The 20,154-nt window shown below is 38.0% G+C and overlaps 1 protein-coding gene across 6 annotated transcripts in view; it reads left to right on the forward strand.

Annotated features, from left to right (window-relative positions):
• Window positions 1–20,154, forward strand: part of UNC13B (unc-13 homolog B) — a 218,226-nt gene that overhangs the window by 63,387 nt on the left and 134,685 nt on the right. For all 6 annotated transcript variants that reach the window (XM_078061432.1, XM_078061428.1, XM_078061431.1 and 3 more), the window contains 3 exons: window positions 3,913–4,030; window positions 5,201–5,324; window positions 7,670–7,743. In XM_078061432.1, coding sequence (XP_077917558.1) covers window positions 3,913–4,030; window positions 5,201–5,324; window positions 7,670–7,743 — 316 coding nt within the window. The remainder of the gene's footprint in view (window positions 1–3,912; window positions 4,031–5,200; window positions 5,325–7,669; window positions 7,744–20,154) is intronic.

Genomic DNA, 20,154 nt, shown 5'->3' on the forward strand with positions numbered 1-20,154 from the left:
ACAATATACTTAGCATGATAGTAGACATAATTTAAATCTTGCTTCAATTCTCAGAAGGCTCCTTGCAGGAATGCGTTGTGCGCACATGAGTGTGTGTGTGTGTGTGTGTGTGTGTGTGTGTGAAAGAGAGAGAGAGAGAAAGAGAATGTGTATGTGTGTGTATACCCAGGTTACCTGCTATTGAAGATGAGGATTTCTGTGCTTAAAATCCTTTTGCTTTATGGAGTGAAATGTCCTACCTTCCTCTAATTAATAAAAATGAGTAACCATTAGGATTTCTTACATATGACACAAAATGTAGCATATTATTGTAAGCTCTGGCTTTAAAAACTTGACACTTCATTTTTTTCCTCTGAAATTTGAGGCATTTTTTTTCTGCTCTAGAGAAGGGGAGAAAAATACAGAATATCATTTTGAAGGACTACACAAATCATTGAGCTTCTCTGAGTGCCAGTTACTTTACCTGTAAAGGTCTGTCTTTCTTACAAGGTTATACTTGTTTTCTGGGAAGTTAGGCATGAGGGTGTCAAACAAGAAAATGTATTAAAATTGCTGTGAGTTTTGAAATGGAAGTGAAATTGACTTTACAAGTTTTGTAGTGCATCTCAGAGGCACGTAGGGATGATTATTTTCACGTAGCTACATTGCAATCCTTCGGGCTTTTGATGTATTGCTTCTTATAGTACCATTTAGGAAACTAGATTATAAATACTTTAAGGGTAAGATTATGAGTGGCTGGGCTAATAAGACAGTAGCAGAAGGGATAGAAAAGGATGGAAAGAAGGTGTTAAGGAGATAGACTTGTCTTGCATGATTGGGTAGGTACTGTGTTACTCATTAGGATAGCGGACAATATAAATTCACTTATGGACAGACTTATATTTGAGGTTCTTATAGGACTAGTAGGAAGAGAGGTACAGAAGATAGGAGCTTGAACCTGGCACTCAGGAAAGAAGTAGGGGTTGGAGAAATATTTTAGTCAGTTGGAGCTGTAGGCGTAGTTGAGGAAGCTTGGGGAGATGGTGAGTAAATTGAGAACAGGGCCTGGGGTAAAGCCTGGAAGGGCACCAGCATTTAAAGTGGGACAGAGGGGACTAAAAAGGAATGAACAGAGAGATAGGAGAAACAGGAAACTGAGAGAGAACTGGGGCTTCAAGAATAAAGAGAGCCAATGTTGTCACATTTCTCACTGGTTGTCTCTCTCTCAAAATTATAAACCTCGTTCATTCCCTTTCTCAGTTACAGTGCCGTGAGAGTGAGACTGTGTTTCTCTATACCCGTAGTGTGTATAGTCAGCTATGAGTGGTTTATTCAAGTCTCTTCCCATGGCTGTTTGGCATAGAAAATCCAGAAATCCTACCTTCTTCTGATTTCCAATTGGCAGTAATAATCACTTACTGTTACAAGTGTTCCCATTGTGTGAAACCTAGCGATCTTCTGTAGCCTCTCAGCATAACTAGCTTTATTCTTACGTGTTTATTTTCCAGTTTCCTGTAGCACTTCCTCTTTCAACCCTTCTGTGATATGTGTGAATTTTTTTCGTCTCCCACCTTGAGATGCTGTGTGAATTTTGCTTTCTCCTCTGTTACACATGGATTTTATTAGCTACATTTTCGTCTTTTGTGCTCCTATTCCTTATTCCTCCTACCCTGCTCTTTTGTTACTGGCAGCTCCATTGCTGGTCTCTTGTCTCCTTTCTCCTTTTTCCTTCTTCCTGATGTATTATATGGCAGTATCTAATACTCACTTTTGTATTTTTTGTTGTTTATCTTTAATATTTCTGTGTCTTACTTCCAGGACTAGATTATTCATTTAAGGGTAAGCAGGGCATCTTTAGTTACTGTGAATTTGCCTAGCTCCAAATCTTGTATATGTATACACACATATACTATTGATTATTTAATAGAGAAAAGAAGTTTCCCAGAGCTCTGGGGATGAGGCATGAACAAAGCTCTCAGACTTCTTTTAAGTTGGGCCTGCTGGACACACATAGATGAGATGAGAAGCTTCTTATGGGAGATAACCTCTTGGAGTTTTATTCCCCAGAGTTCCCTAAAGAACTTTTTTCTATCCAAGCCAAGCTGTAAAGATCTCTGGCTATTTCTTTCATCTATTGGCTTGAGATGTTGCTTAGGACTTGCTTTAGGAACATTATGTATGTATCCCCATGCAATTTTTCTTTTCCAGATTCAAAAGATTTGGGGTTGTCAGATGTCTTTTCCAAGGCAAATTGATTAATTAGGCTGAATGAAACTGTGGGACAAAAGCTTAATTTCCCCACACTGTGAACACCTTAACTTACTGGCTGGGTTTAGTCACCCACTTTGTGGCTTTGAACAGCTCTCAAGATAGTTTAGAAGGTTTTAGAGATAAGAATTAGGTCCTATATTGTGTGTCTTGCTCAAAGTACCAAACCATACGTATTATATGTGCTGAGGAAACATTAATTAAATGAACAAATGAACTCAGTACATTCTCTGTTCTAGTGTATTTAAGTAAAAGGGGTGAATTTTCTTTGCTTCACTTGTTTTCAGCACATTTGATGAGAAGTCTATGGCTGTCTTACCACATCCTAAATGTGTGATTCTGAGAACATGTATTTTATTTTTTTAAGATTATTTATTTATTTGAGAGAGAGAGAAAGAGAGCACAAGCAGGCGGAGGGGCAGAGAGAGAGGGAGAAACAGACTCACTGTTGAGCAGGGAGCCTGATGCAGGGCTTGACCCCAGGACCCTGGGATTATGACCTGAGCCAAAGGCAGACGCTTAATTGACTGAGCCACCCAGGTGCCTGAGAACATGTATCTTAATAGAACAGGGAAACCAAACTTTCTCTAAAGTGTGAACTTGAAACTTCATGTGATGGATAGCTCTTGTCTCCCTGAGAATACCTTTCTGCTTTTTTGCTAGAATGGGCCTTTTTTCATTTTTCTTGCATTTCCTTTCAAATAACCCCGTATTTCAATAAGAGCTTTCTGGAGGATGTTTTTAGCATAATATAAGTGTTTGCTTGTTCCACTTTAAGACTATAATTACGTTTGAGTTGGCCCTTCCGAGCTGATATTCTACCATGTATGATGCTGTTTTTGCTTAGTGGTTATGTGGCTCTTTCTGGAATGATTTCTTTTCAAAAAATTTTTTCCTATTTGTTATTACAGGATAATCATTGTGTTTATCTCTATCCTCTGACAAATATTTTGTTTATAAATGACAGTGTCTATTTTAACTGGGTTCTCCAGTTAAAATAGACACTGAGTGGAGTGAACTGGTATACTCCCAGTGTCCCTTACCTGCCTCTGACCACAATTTCCCATCAGATTTAGATCTTCTCATGGGCTGTTTTACTTCTGTTTGGACTCCCTTTCATAAATTTTGTAAAGAAGCCTTGCCTTTTCCTAAGTTTCCTATATATAGTTTGTAAGTTGAGGGCAATGTTACTATTAATAATAAAACATATAAAACTGCTTGGTAAGGGTAGAGATTATAGACTTGCAGACCTGGTAGTAATGCCCTCCTTACTTACCCCATTTTTTTTGTGAAAACGCATTAATCTAACCATGTTTGTAGTTCCAGAGGTGAGGGGATGGATGGACAAAGGCATTTTTGTATGGATACTTACATACTTTTCTAGGAACCTAAAGAATGGTTGTAGCGTTCTGGGACATTTTGATTTTCCCTGACAATAGGATCCTGGTGAGAAAGTATTCAAGGTTTAGCAAAACAGGAGATGTAGATGTAGGAGATGTATATTTCATATTATTTGGCTTTCTTTTTTTTCAAATTTATTTTTTTTAGTAATCTCTACACCCAGCATGGTGCTCAAACTCACAACCCTGATATCATGCTCTTCCTACTGAGCCTGCCTGGCACCCCTATCTGGTTTTCTTTAAACGGATTTATTCTTTCCTTCAGTGAGATTAGTCGCCTGGACCTGGGTCTAAGTGTGGAGGTATGGAACAAAGGACTGATCTGGGACACCATGGTGGGGACCGTGTGGATTGCACTGAAGACTGTTCGTCAGTCGGATGAGGTTAGTCAATGCATTGCCCGTTTGGAGGTATAGTTCTAGCCCATGCTTGTCCCCATCCTAGCTCCATTCAGCTAATATTCACCATGCATCTCAGATTGCTCTGTCCCCCTTTCTAACTAGTGAGCATGCAACTAGCCTATTCTTAACCTCACACAGAGGTTCAATGGATTTTATTTAAGTCTTGTCTTCTCTCTACCTTATGACTGAACTCAGCGGTGCCAGAACTTCTCTTTAGCCATATCAGGTTGATAGCCCCTTCTGAGTACTGTGTGTGAGGGAGAAGGAGAGGAGAAGGGGAGTAGGTGTGTGTATGTGATCTAGGATACCTGTGGTTTCTGCATTCTCCTCTAAGAAGCTATCCTGGGATAAGTCCCATTAAACTTCCTCAGCCTGGATCCCGTTCTCTGCTTTATTTCTTTGAGTCACCAATTCCCAGGGAACTGGTTTCAATCTTCCATCTTCCACATATAACCCTAACAGAGTTTAAGGAATTAACATGGGTGGCAATTGTTATACACTCTGTCTCTATACATTATTTCCAAGAGTGGTTTTCTACTCCATTTTCCCAGATTAAAACATAACTCAGCATCATTTCCCCATAGACACTCACTTTGAACCTGGAAAAAATGTACTGTATTCCTGTTTGGCTTTAGCATTGACTATGTGTTTTCTCTGGGAGTTGGGATAGTGCAGGTGTGCCTCTCTTTCCTAAAGTCTTTTAGTTCTGGCTGTCTCTACTTCCCCAGGCAGATGGGCCGTTCATTTTTATTGTGGCTCCAGTTCAGATCTATTTTAAGTAGCAATGTTAGTAGCTCTTTACTGATTAGAAGTAGTAACACATATTAAGTGACACAGTCATTAAAAATTGTGCAGATTAAATATTGATCTATAAAGATATTTGGTTTTTGAGTTTGGGTACTCCAGAATTCTATGTTCAGTGGGCTTGCAGAGAGCTGAGCACGGTGAAAGCTGCTCTTCCACCAAAGAGGGAGAACAGAAACCACATAGCAGCAGAGGCAGGTGGTGACAGTGGTGTGTTTGCCTCATCAGGATGTGAGTGGTTCCCAGGAGCTCTCCAACAATGACATTGAGAAAAAAACACCAGCTCTTAAAACAGGAGGAGGGGAGCCATGAAGAAATAAAGTTTAATCTTAGATCTCTGTTTTCTAGGAAGGGCCTGGGGAGTGGTCCACGTTGGAGGCAGAGACATTGATGAAAGATGATGAGATCTGTGGAACTAAAAACCCAACTCCTCATAAGATTTTGCTTGATACAAGATTTGAGTTGCCTTTTGGTGAGTCTATTGAATTAGACTTTAAAAACCATTTAACACTTTTTACCATATTGTTAACAATTGTTCGCTAGTCTCATTACTGTATTTTTTGTGTTGTCAGCTGTCTCCTTTGAGGGCATTCTGTCTTCTTCTACCCTAGTCCCTATAATACCTAGCCCAGGAATGGTACAGGCTGTAGATACTCATTAAATAATCCACACTAAGCATATTCTCTTCAAGTCAATAGGTTTCTCTGACTATTTTAATGACTTAGGAAATACTTGCTTGTTAGAGAGCAGTGATTTATTCTTTTGATAATTTAACATTCATTGTCTTGAAGTGAATGTATACCTTGTGATTTGTCAATTTAAACATTGAAGTAGCATTAATAAATAGAAAAGTATTTAAAAATAAGTCAGAGAAAGACAAATACCATATGATTTCACTTATGTGGAATTTAAGAAACAAAATAGATGAACATAGGGGAAGGGAAGGAAAAATAAGATAAAAACAGAGAGGGAGGCAAACCTTAAGAGACTTTTAACTCTAGGAAACAAACTGAGGGTTGCTGGAGGGATGGTGGGTGGGGAGATGGGCTAATTGGGTGATAGGCATTAAGGAGGGCACTTGATGTAATGAACACTGGGTGTTATATGCAACTGATGAATCACCAAATTCTACCCTTGAAACTAATAATACACTACATGTTAACTAAATTGAATTTAAATAAAAAACTAAAAAAAATAATTTTTAAAAACAAAAAATACATGTTCATGGCAAAAATAGGTTTTTTGTATATATACAGTTTTGCTAGAGAGTGGATCTGTGGAGCTCCTTACAACTGTCAGTCCATCCCTCATTGCATTTTATTTTACTTATTTTTATTTTAAGTAGGCTTCATGCCCAATGTGGGCTTGAATTCAGGACCCTGAGATCAAGAGTCGCATGCTCCACGGACTGAGCCAGCCAGCAACCCCCAAGGCATTTTAAAAAGACATTCCTCTTTCAACACTGCATCATTTATATTGTGTCATTGGTGGCAGTGTACATTTCTATCTAGATTTTGAGTTTCATGAGGGCTCTTGTGTACTTTATTTTGGTATCTTTAGAGTTTGCTTGGCACATAATAGGTGTCTGATAAATGGTTTTTTGAGTAAATGTTAAGGTAAAACCTCAGATAAGTGAGGTCTGTCTTTGATGTGAGTTAACGTGACTGTGCTAAGCTTGGGCCTCTGTGATAACCACATTTGGCATACAGTTTTCAAAGGCTTAATAAAGGGAGGCGCCTGGGTGGCTCAGTCTGTTAAGCCTCCGACTCTTGATTTCAGCTCAGGTCATGATCTCAGGGTCATGAGATCGACCCCCAAGTGGGGCTCCCTGCTCAGTGCAGAGTCTGTTTCTCTCTCTGTCCCTCTGCCCTTCCTCCTGCTCGCATGCGTGTGTGTGCGCTCTCTCTCTCAAATAAATAAATAAATCTTTAAAAAAATTGAAAATAAAAGGCTTAATAAAGGGTCTTTCTATGGGAAGAATTTTAGCTTACAGTGTGCCATATTTTGGCAATGGAATTTTCTTTTGGATAATTCAAAAACCTGTGAAATACTCTATTCAGTTATATACCATTATTTTTTAAAAATAGTAACATGAATTTTTTTATTATGTTGAAAGTTCAGAAAATACAGGTATGCAAAAAGAACATTAAAATTTCTTATCAACTAGAGATTTTTTTTTTTACATGTTGACATGTATCTTTTATTTTCAAAAATATTTTAAAAAATACTTATTTGAGAAAGAGAGTATGGGAGGAGGAGCAGAGGGAGAGAGAATCTCAAGCAGACTCCACGCCTAGTGTGGAGCACAACAAGGGACTCGATCTCATGACCCTGAGATCATGACCTGAGCCGAAACCAAGAGTTGGATGCTTAACTGATTGAGCTATCCAGGTGCCCCAAGATTTCATTCCTTTGATGGCTGAGTAATATTCCAGTGTGTGTGTGTGTGTGTGTGTGTGTGTGTGTGTGTGTGTGTGTGTGTGTGTACACCAGATCTTCTTTAACCATAGAATGGAGTTTTCTGTTTCTGCAAAGAACCATTATTGAGATTTTGATAGCAATTGCATTCAATATGTAGATCACACTGGGTAATGTTGACATTTTAACAATATTAAGTCTTCTGATCCAATGGGAATAATAGTACATTATTTTGTTTTTTTTTGTGAAGATTCAAGATCAAGTTCATGGCAAGAACCAAGCCCACCAGTAAAATTAATCCATCACTTTCTAACTTTGATTATTTGATGGAATAAAGGATTATTGACCCATGATTAAATTAATAACCTAGTAATGTAGTTTCTTCTTTTTTCATGGTAGATATCCCAGAGGAGGAAGCCAGATATTGGACCTACAAATTGGAACAAATCAATGTCTTGGGAGCTGACAGTGAGGTAGGAATTGCCTTATTTGCAATACAGAGAGATGGGGAAAATTTCTTTCTAGGACACTATAATTTGCCAAGGGAGGGACCCAGAAGCATGTTAAAAAATGAAAGAATTTAAGCTGCATTAAGGAAAGAAGGCAACTGGAAGATCACTGGACATTCATTAGAAGGATCTGTCTCCCACTTTTTCTATTTTTCTCATTGTCCCCCATAAATGGCTGAGTTGGCATTTAGTCTGACTCTAGACTCTGAGTGAGAGCTTATACTAGGGAAACTGTCCTCTTGTTACACAGATGAGCAGAAGGCATTTCGTCTGCTAATCCCCAGATTTTTGGATGTACAATTGACCCTTGAACAATAGGAATTTGAACTGCGTGGGTCCACTTGTACACAGATTTTTTTTTTTTTTAAAGATTTTTATTTATTTGTCAGAGAGGGGGGTGGAGAGAGAGAGAGAGTACAAGCAGGGGGAGCAGCAGGCAGAGGGAGAAGTAGGCTCCCCGCTGAGCAAGGAGCCTGATGCGGGACACTATCCCAGGATGGTGGGATCATGACCTGAGCCCAAGGCAGACGCTTAACTGACTGAGCCACCCAGGCATCCTGTACACAGATTTTTTTTTTTTTGGATAAACACTGTGCTGTAAATGTATTTACTCTTATGATTTTATTAACATTTTTTTCCTCTAGCTTGTAAGAATACAGGATAGAACACATATAACATGCAAAATATGCTTTAATTGACTGTTTATTGGTAAGGCTTCCAGTCAAAAGTAGGCTATTAGTAGTTAAGTTTTTGGGGGATCAAAAGTTATATGTGAACTTTTGCCTGTGTGGAAGGTCAATGCCTGTAACCCTCCATTGTTCAAAAGTCAACTGTATATTGTTATTTGTGTGTTATTTTTAGGGATGCTTAGGGTATTACATTGCTTGGTCCTGTCTTATCTCCAGAGAGAAGTCTGGTGCACAGAAGGGAACACAGTCAACTTAGTCTGAGCCATCAGGAATGGGGGATGTGTTTGTTATTGGTGGTGAAGGGAAAAGATAAGATTTTCATTTTGGGGCATGTTGGGCTGTTAGAAAATTGGTCTGATTATAAGGTAGAATTTGGAGTGCCAGTGGATATTTCAATGGAAATGTCTGATAGGGAACTTTAGGGAAGAATATGAAACTCAGGGTTAGATAGGGTGAGGAGCTATAGGCATAGAATTTGGATTCATGAATGGTAGCAATGATTCATAATGGTAGCATTTGGAGTCCCAGGAATAGAACTCACTCAGGTAGAATATATAGAAAGTATTGAAGAGGAATGAGGACAAAACCTTGGGGGAACATCAAAGATAGAATATGGAAAAAAAACAAAGAGATGGAGAAAGAGTTGCCTGAAGAGAGCAAGTAGGAGAAAAAGGATCATGGAATAAAGGAAAAAAGGGTTTTAAGGCAGAAATTCTTGATACTGTCAAATGTTATTAAGAACAAAGATGATAAGTAATGAAATGGAGCTGTTGCATTTGGCAATTAATGACCAGTATCTTTGGATTAGTGCAGGAAGCCAAAATGAAGTGTTTTGATGAGTATATGGGTTTCCTAAGGCTGCCATAACAAAGTACCACTAGCTAGGTGGCTTACAAAAACAGAAATTTATCTTCTCACAATTCCGGAGGCTAGAATTCTGAAATTAAGCTATTGGCAGGGTCAGTTCCTTCTGGATGTTCTAAGGAATTGTCCTATGCCTCTCTTCTGCCTTCTGGTGGTTTTCAGTAGTCCTTGCTGTTCCTTGGCTTGAAGACACGTTGTTCCAATCTCTGCCTCTGTTATCACATGCCTCTCTGTCTCTCAGTCTGTCCTCACAATGTGTTCTCTTGGTGTGTCTCTGTCCAAATTTACATTTATGTTATAAGGGCAACAGTCCTTGGATTAATTGGATTACATCTATAGAACCCCATTTACAAATAAGGTCACATTCATAGGTACTGGAGATTAAGACTTCATCATATTTTTTTGAGGTACACAATTCAACCCACAATGAGTTAAATCAAAGATGAAGAAATGGAATTTGTGACAAGTGCAAACTACTCTTGTCAGGGTTTTCTCATAATTTAACTGAATCCTCTATAGGCTTCCTATTATTAAACTACATAACTCTTCTCATGCCCAAGCCAACATCTCAACTTTTCTTGTTTATTGAAATCTCCAATCTTTCTTTTTCCCTTGATCCAATCTTTCTTTTTCCCCTGATAAATGCCAGATTGACACTATCTTTGTATCCATTTTACCCTTTGTGCATTTTGTTTTCCCATAGCTGGTACACAGTTTTCCAAACTCCCATCTTCTTTTTTTTCCTAGTAAAGAAACACATTGCTGAATGCCTAGCTGGCTCAATTAATAGAACATGCAACTCTTTTTTTTTTTTAAAGATTTTATTTATTTATTTGAGAGAGAGAGAGAATGAGAGACAGAGAGCATGAGAGGGAGGAGGGTCAGAGGGAGAAGCAGACTCCCCGCCGAGCAGGGAGCCCGATGCGGGACTCGATCCCGGGACTCCAGGATCATGACCTGAGCCGAAGGCAGTTGCTTAACCAACTGAGCCACCCAGGCGCCCCTACAACTCTTGATCTCGGGGTTAAGTTTGAGCCCCACATTGGGTGTAGAAATTACTTAAAAATAAAATCTAAAAAAAACCCCCCACATTGTACTTTTGATTTTATAGGCTTACTGTGTGTCACTATGTAGAATCAGATGAAGAAGTTAAAACAATAAAAAACCAAATGTAACTTATACAAATATTGCAGAATTTTACAAGTTCTAAAAATGGTGGTTCTTGGTCTGTGGTTCTCAACTCCCTCTAAGATTTTTGCTTTTTGTTTCTATTCTAGGATTTGGAGTTTACTAAGTTTACCTCTTCTGTTCCTTCCTTTATAACCCTCTTGTTGTTTTAAAGATTTGTTTATTTAAGGGAGGGTGAAAGAGAGAAAGGGAGAAATGTGGGTGTAGGGGCAGAGGCAGAGGGAGAGAGAGAATCCTCTAGCAGACTCCCTGCTGAGCATGGAGCTGGATGCGGGGCTTGATCCCAAGACCCTGAGATCATGACCTGAGCCAAAATCAAGAGTCAGCCGCTTAACTGACTGAGCCACCCAGGTGCCCCATCCTCTTGTTTATTTAATAGTTTTGTGAAATAGAATTCACATACCATACAGTTCACACATTTAAAGTATACAATTTAGTATATTCAGAGTTGTACATCCTTAGAATATTTTCGTTACTCCATAAAGAAATCCTGTGCCCTTAGCCATCATATTCCAATTCCCTCATCTTCTGAGTCCTAGGCATACACTGATGTACTTTCTATCTCTCTACATTGGCTTATTCTGGACATTTTATATAATGGAATTATACAGTATGTGGTTCTTATGATTGTCTTCTTTCCCTTAGCATAATATTTTCAAAGTTTCTTCCATGTTGTGGCATGCATCACTACTTCATTCTGTTTCATTGCCAAATAATATCCCATTTATGGTCACACTGCATTTAATCCATTTATCAGTTGGTGGACAATTGGGTTGTTTCCACTTTTGGCTGTTATGGATAATGCTGCTATTAACATTGATGTGCAGATTTTTTTGTTTGGACATTAGTTTTCTCTTGGGTATACACCCAGGAATGAAATTGCTGGATCAGACGGTAACTTTGTTTAACTGTTTTAAAAATGCTAGACTTTTTTTCCAAAGTGGTTGTACCATTTTACATTCCCACCAGCAATGTACAAGGGTTCTATTTTCTCCACATCCTTGCTAACTCTTGTTGAATATAGCCGTCCTATTGAGTGTGAAGTGGTATCTCATTGTGATTACCACTTTATTTAAAAATTTTATTACTGAGATTTTCTACCATGAAAAATATATAGAATTACTCTATTACTCTTCCATCTTTTTTGCTGGAATATTTTAAGACCAATCCCGGACAGCATCATGTCTCACCCATAAATACAGTAGTATACATCTTTATTAGATAATGCCTTAAAAAAATCCCACGTGCCTTTAACACATCACATTTAATAATTTCTTTTCGTTTTCCTTCCTTCCTTCTCTTTTTTTTTTTTGAGAGAGAGCATGAGGTTGGGGGAGGGGGAAGGGCAGAGGGAGAGAGAGAATCTCAAGCTGACTCCACGCCCAGTGCAGAGCCCAATGTGGGGCTCCATCTCAGGACCCTGAGATCATGACCTGAGCCAAAATCAAGAGTCAGATGCTTAACCGACTGAGGCACCCACATACCCCAACAATAATTTCTTAATGTCATTTAATACTTACTGACTTCAGATTTCCTTTATTGTCTCAAATCTGGTTTTTTTTTTTTTTTAAAGATTTTATTTATTTATTTGAGACAGAATGAGAGAGAGAGAGAGAGCACATGAGAGGGGGGAGGGTCAGAGGGAGAAGCAGGCTCCCTGCCGAGCAGGGAGCCCGATGCGGGACTCGATCCAGGGACTCCAGGATCATGACCTGAGCCGAAGGCAGTTGCTTAACCAACTGAGCCACCCAGGCGCCCCTGTCTCAAATCTGTTTTACAGTTGATTTGTTCAATTCAGGATCCAATTTGTTCCTACTATGTTTCTTAAATCATTTTTACTCTATAACTGTTTCCTCTTCCCCCATTTGTTTTATAGAACGCTATGTATTCTGGATTTGGCTGATGATCCCCAAGGTTTCATTTACCATTTTCCTCTATCTCAGATTCTTCCTTTAAACTGAAAATTGTATCTAATAGTTTGAGGATTAGATTGAGACTTAGATTGAAGTTTGTTTTTTTTTTTTTTTTTTTGTAGGGAGATGTTGTCTTATCTCACTTTAGTGATGTTAAAATTCAACAGTGGAGATGGATGTATTACTTCATTTACTTTCACAATAAACATCATCCATGCAGAAAAAAAAATTCAGCAGTGGATCAGTGGATTCAACTGGTGTCAGCCAGTTTTATCCATAATAAAATCTTCCCACCAGACTTTTCCCACCTGGTTTTAGCAGCAATAATTGTTATTTTAGTAGGGCTTGCAAAATGTTGATTTTCTAATTATAAAAGAACTTTCTCTTACAAGCTATTTGGTTCACTTGTAATAAAGTCTGTTCAAGAAAAACATTCTCTTGGGCGTCTGGTGGCTCAGTTGGTTAAGTGCCTGCCTTCGGCTCAGGTCATGATCCCAGGGTCCTGGGATCGAGTCCCTCATCGGGCTCCCTGCTCAGCAGGGACCCTGCTTCTCCCTCTCCCTCTGCCGCTTGTTCTCATTCTCTCTCTCTTAAAAATAAATAAATAAAATCTTAAAAAAAAAAACCAACATTCTCTTTGTCCATTTTCAAAGTAATAGGCAACTTCTCAAGGCAACAAATGCGTTTTCTTTTTTTTTTTAGTGGTGTATCACTATGAATTTATGGATTTTGATAGTGATTTGTTTCAATCCATTGCAGTCATTATTCTTTTTGATACTAAAATCATCTCATCTTGGTTAGTGGGATCTTCTTCAAGTTGGATTGTGTGTGCTTTTTCTTTTTTCTTGTTTTTATCATGTAAAAATTTTAAGGAGACATAAAAATAGAGGGAATAATAAAATGAAATCTGTATACTTATTCCCAAAGATTCAGTAATTATCAAGATCTTGTCATATTTGGCCATAAAATCATTTAAAAAAACACAGTGTAGGGTCTTATCTGTTTATTCTCAGGTGTATATGTAACAGTTTTCATACACAGGAACCCCTTGGCTCAGAAGCACTGAGTCAGGTCTGGCTTAGGGATCTACCATTTGATAGAGTTGGATTGTACCACCATTTATTACTTTTCCTACTCATGGGCAATTAGGTTTCCACTATTACAAATGTATGCTACAGTGAACATCTTTGAGTCTATTTCTCTGTGTTTATGTATGAGGGATTCTCTGAATATATACCGAGAAAAGTAGAATTTTTTGGTTGTTGGATATGCTCTGTTCAGTTTTACTAGATATTGGTAAATTGTTCTCCAAAATAATCGTACCAATTTATATTCGATTTTCCTGCTTCTCTGTATACTTACTGATACTTGATATTACCAGATTAAAAATTTTTGCTAATTAATGGGTTTAGGCCATTATTGTTTTAATTTGTATTTCTCTGTTTATTGGTGACATCCATTCATTCATTTACTCAACAAATAACGTAACCAAACACTAAATACCAGGCATTGTTTCAGATGCTTGGTAAAGGTCAGAGGTTAAACAAAGATCCCTGTTCTCATAGATCGAATAGAAGGAAACAGACAATAAGCAGGAAATGAAATAAATATGTAAGTGTTAAAGTATGAGAAGTACTGTAAAGGGAAACCTGTTTTCTCCGTGTAGGTTTTGCATTTCTTTTGTTAGATATTTATTCCTAATCATGTTTTTTTTTTAAAAAATTAGATTTTCTAATAGTTCATTACTGTTGTGGTGAGCCCTGTGTATTGTGTAAGACTGATGAGTCACAGGGGCGCCTGGGTGGCTCAGTCGTTAAGCGTCTGCCTTCGGCTCGGGTCATGATCCCAGGGTCCTGGGATCGAGCCCCGCATCAGGCTCCCTGCTCCGTGGGAAGCCTGCTTCTCCCTCTCCCGCTCCCCCTGCTTGTGTTCCCTCTCTCGCTGTCTCTCTCTCTGTCAAATAAATAAATAAAATCTTTAAAAAAAAAAAAAAAAGACTGATGAGTCACAGACTTGTACCCCTGAAACAAATAATACATTATATGTTAATAAAAACAAAATAAAACAAACAAAAATTACATTTTCTAATAGTTCATTGCTGTTATAAGGCAATGCTTTGGTGCTCATTTTTAGTATTGACCTTATTCGGCAACTTTTTAAATTTTATTTTAATTCCAGTATTATTAACACACAACCTTATATTAGTTTCAGGTGTACAGTATAGTGCTTGAACAATTCTAGGTATTACTCTGTGCTCATCATGATAAGTGTACCCTTAATCCCCTTCACCTAGCTTATTCCCCACCCCGCCAATTCTCTTCTGATAACCATCAGTTTGTTCTCTGTATTTAAGAGTCTGTTTGGGGCGCCTAAGTGGCTCAGTCATTAAGCATCTGCCTTTGGCTCAGGTCATGATCCTGGGGTTCTGGGATCGAGCCCCACCCATATCAGGCTCCCTGTTCAGCGGGAAGCCTGCTTCTCCCTCTCCGACTCCCCCTGCCTGTGTTCCTGCTCTCGCTATCTCCCTCTCTGTCAAATAAATAAATAAAGTATTAAAAAAGAGCCTGTTTTTTTGTCTCTTTTGTTGTTGTTCATTTGTTTCTTAAATTCCACATTTGAGTGAAATCACATGGTATTTGTCTTTCTTTGACTTATTTCATTTAGCATTATACTCTCTAGATCCATCCATGTTGTTGCAAATGGCAAGATTTCATTCTTTTTTGTGGCTGATTAATACTCCATTGTGTATATATACTATATCTTTTTTATCCATTCATCTGTCTATGGACACGGGTTACTTCCATAATTTGGCTATTGTAAATAACGCTGCTATAAACATAGCGGTACATATAACCTTTTGAATTAGTGTTTTCACACTCTTTGGGTAAATACTCAATGGTGGAATTGCTGGATCATATGGTAGTTCTATTTTTAACTTTTTGTGGAACCTCTATACTGTTTTCCACAGTGGCTATACCAGTTTGCATTCCCAACCAACAGTGCCCGAGGGTTTCTTTTTCTCCACATCCTTGCCAACACTTGTTTCTTGTGTTTTTGATTTTAGCCATTCTGATAGGTGTGAGGTGATATCTCATTGTTTTGATTTGCATTTCCCTGATGATAAGTGATGTTGAGCATCTTTTCATGTGTCTGTCATCTGGATATCTTCTTTGAAGAAATGTCGGTTCATGTCTTCTCCCTGTTTTTTAATTGGGTTATTTTTTTGGTGTTGAGTTGTAGAGGTTCTTTATATGTTTTGCATACTAACCCCTTATTGGATATGTCATTTGCAAATATCTTCTCCTATTCAGTAGGTTGTCTCTTTGTTGATTTTTTTCCTTTGCTCTGCAGAAGCTTTTTATTTATTTATTTTTAATTTTTTAGAAGATTTTATTTTTTTATTTGTCAGAAAGACAGAGCATGCGCATGTGCGCCAGCACAAGTGAGGAGAGTGGCAGGCAGAGGGGAAAGCAGGCTCCCTGCTGTGCAAGGAGCCTGATGCGGGACTCAATCCCAGGACCCTGGGATCTTTATCTGAGCTGAAGGCAGACGCTTAACCAACTGAGCCACCCAGGTATCCCAAAGCTTTTTATTTTTAAAAAAATACTTAATTTTTTAAGGTAAGTTCTTTGAACTCATGACCCTGAGGTCAAGAGTCCCATGCTCTATCAACTGAGCCAGCCAGGTGCCCTAGAAGCTTTTTATTTTGATGTAGTCCCAATAGTTTATTTTTTCTGCAATTCTTAATAGTTTTACTAGTTGAGATTCTCTTAGATTTTTTTATGTAACTAGTTTCCACATCTTTGAAAATAATAATAGTTTTTAATCTCTTTCCAATCTTTATGCTTTATTTTTTTAGCATTTGAAGTTTTATACATATATTTTTATTAACAGACTTTATTTTTTTACAGCAGTTGTGGATTTATAGAAATGCTGAACAGGGGGCGCCCGTGTGGTTCAGTTGGTTAAGCATCTGCCTTCGGCTCAGGTCGTGATCTCAGGGTGCTGGGATGAAGCGCCCGTCAGGCTCTCTGCTCAGCAGGGAGCCTGCTTGTTCCTCTCCCATTCCCCCTGCTTATGCACTCTCTCTGTCAAATAATTAAATAAAATCTTAAAAAAAACCAAAAAAACAGAAAAAGAAATACTGAACAGATGCTACAGAGTTTCCTTATTACCTCTTTTTCACCCCCTCCCTATAGTTGTACCTCTTATTAACATCATACATTAGTATAGTACATTTGTTATAATTAATGAAGAAATATTGATATGTTATTATGAACTTAAAAGTTAATGTTTTATTATATTTTATTAACTACAAATAAAATGAAAAGTCATGGTTTTTTCAAGTTTCCTTAGTGTTTACTTCATGCCTTTTTTGTGTCTCAGGATCTCATCCAGGACATTGTGTTACATTTAGTTGTCATCTCTTGGCCGGTCATTTTCTCAGACTTTGCTTGTTTTTGCTGTTCCCTTATTTTAAAAAGTTAATTGCATAAAACATCCAGTGTAATTTTTAATACTTGGAGTGAAAGTGGGAACCTTTTTTTTTTTTATCCTGACCATAAGGGGAATACTTACTAAATCCTAAAGTATGATGTTTGCTATAGATTTTGATAGGTACTTTATCAGATTAAGGAAATTCTATTTTCTTGTCTAAGAATTTTTGTCATGAAAAAGTAAGGGATTTTATCAAGGCTTTCTGCATCCATTAGGCCACAAAGTTTTTCTTTAATCTGTGTATTGTGTTGAATTACATTAACAGATTTTCTGATATTAAACTATCCTTGCATTTAAAGCACAACTGGTTATGATATATGGCCATTTATATAGCAATATACATGCATATGCACACATATACATATCTATTTACATAGTAACATTACAACACTTACATATTATGGATAAATAATATGTGATGGATTTAGTTTAGTAATCTCTTTCGGATTTTTCCATTTATATTCATGATGAGATTGGATATAATTATCTAGGAGTTTTTGTTTTCCTGGGGGAGATGTGTATGGTTTTGTTTTTTTTTTTAATTTAAATAAACTCTACCCCCAATGTGGGGCTCAAACTCACGGCCCTGAGATCAAGAGTATGTTCTACTGACTGAGACAGCTAGGTGCCCCTCTGGGTTTTTTTTTTTTTTGGTACATATGTATAATAGATTTTTCCTTAGCTCTCTTAATATTTTTAATTAGGTTTTAGTTGGTCTTCGTCTTTCTGCTTTGAGCCTGTAGGATATTCATGAAATATGTCTTCTGAAAATATCTACTCTTGTCTCTCTCTCTTTTTTTTTTTTTAAAGAATTTATTTTTTGTCACAGAGGGAGAGCACAAGCAGGGGGAGAGGTAGGCAGAGGGAGAAGCAGGCTCCCCGCTGAGCAAGGAACCCGATGGGGACCTGATCCCAGGATTCCGGGATCATGACCCAAGCCGAAGGCAGATGATTAACCAACTGAGCCACCCAGGCATCCCTCTACTCTCATCTTTTAAATTTGAATTATTCTAGTTTAATATTTAAAGTTACAGAATTTTGGGGGTTCCTGGCTGGCTCAGTCAGAGCGCGTGACTCTTAATCTCAGGGTTGTGAGTTCAAGCCCCATGTTGGGTGTGGAGCCTACTTAAAAAAAATTAAAAATTAAGTTTCAGAATTTTCTCACTGTTAGATCTGTGTACTGCCTACAAAGATCATCATCATTTGTAATGGTTACTATTTATAACTAAGTCCGTTTTTTACTTTGGAGTGGTAGGTTGCTTAACCTTCAAGAACTTTTTGAGCATTTTTATGATTGGCAGATTTACTATTACTATTGTTTAAGTTGTGCTTGACTTCACATTATTCCCTATTGGAATTAGTAATAGCAGTATCTACCTCTGATATTTGCATCATAGTTTATTGCTGGTAAAGTACTTCACATATAAAAGTATATTTACGTACAAAACTGTTTTGTATTTTGTATTCAACTACTTGAAATGCCCTTTACCATTAATACTCCTATGTAAGCCACCATAAACCTTTGTCTGGATTATTGCAGTAGTCTTTCCTTCTTATTCCCTATAGTTCACCTCACACAGCAGCCAGAAAGACTTTTAAAGTGTAATCAAGGGGCACCTGGGTGGCTCAGTCATTGGGCATCTGCCTTCAGTTCAGGTCATGATCCCAGGGTCCAGGGATCAAGCTCTGCATCGGGCTCCCTGCTTGGGAGCCTCCTTCTCCCACTCCCCCCTGCTTGTGTTCCCTCTCTAGCTCTCTCTCTCTGTCAAAAAAAAAAAAAAAATCTTAAAAAAAAAGTGTATTCAATTCAAGTCATAACCCTTTTGTGTTTAAAATTATAAATGGCTTCCCAATACACTAGAATAAAATCCAAACTCTTTACCATGATATACAAACTCTGTCAAGGCCTTTGTACATAATGGGTACTCAAGAACTATCTGCTGAAATTGCACTACTGGGTATTTACCCCAAAGATACAAATGTAGTGATCTGAAGGGGTACATGCATCCAGTGTTTATAGCAGCAATGTCCACATAGCCAAACTATGGGGAGAGCCAAGATGTCCATCAACAGATGAATGGATAAAGAAGATGTGGTGTATATATATACAGTGGAATATTATGCAGCCATCAAAAAAACCCACGAAATCTTGCCATTTGCAATGACGTGGATGGAACTAGAGGGTATTATGCTAAGCGAAATAAGTCAATCAGAGAAAGACATGTATCATATGATCTCACTGATATGAGGAATTCTTAATCTTAGGAAACAAACTGAGGGTTGCTGGAGTGGTGGGGGGTGGGAGGGATGGGGTGGCTGGGTGATAGGTATTGGGAAGGGTATGTGCTATGGTGAGTGCTGTGAATTGTGTAAGACTGATGAATCACAGACCTGTACCTCTGAAACAATACATTCTATGTTAAAAAAAAAAAAAAGAAGATAGTAGGAAGGGAAAAATGAAGGTGGGGAAATTGGAGGGAGAGACGAACCATGAGAGACTATGGACTCTGAGAAACAAACTGAGGGTTCTAGAGGGGAGGGGGGTGGGGGGATGGGTTAGCCTGGTGGTGGGTATTAAAGAGGGCATGTATTGAATGGAGCACTGGATGTTATACGCAAACAATGAATCATGGAACACTACATCAAAAAAATAAATAAATAGAGGAAAAAAAAAAAAAAAGAACTATCTCCTGAATGAGTGACTCATTCATTCACAGTGTTAGAGAGTTTTGTCTTGCCCAGTACAGCAGAGCATAATAATAAGTGGCAGAGTCAGGATGAGAACTCTAGATCTAATATTTGCAAATTGCTGGACCAAATTATGTCTTGAATCCTCCAGTAGGCTCTGATCAAACTATTCTGTGTTTTGGACTTGTACCTATGTTAACTTTGTTTATGCCTTTCTCTTCTTGTTTTGCCTTTACAAATCTTGCCCATCCTCAAGACTTGCATTTAGTTCTGCTCCCTTTTATAGAACTTCCTCTTTTTTTTTTTTAATGACTTCAGTAATATGTATTTGTTTTTTTGGTTGTGATGGTGGTGTTGGGTTGGGGAGGCTAGAATATAAGTGGGAAGGGGACTCTAGTAGGTATTAGATGTTGCATTACATGCTTAAATAAGTAATATCACTTCCCACATGACCTTGTGAGGGAAGAAGCACTATTACGTTTTTAAAGATGAGAAAACTCCGTTTCAGAGAGGTCTTCAGTTCCATCACCCAAATG

Source organism: Halichoerus grypus, chromosome 14, assembly GCF_964656455.1.
Source record: "Halichoerus grypus chromosome 14, mHalGry1.hap1.1, whole genome shotgun sequence".
In the NCBI taxonomy this organism is placed as follows: domain Eukaryota; kingdom Metazoa; phylum Chordata; class Mammalia; order Carnivora; family Phocidae; genus Halichoerus; species Halichoerus grypus.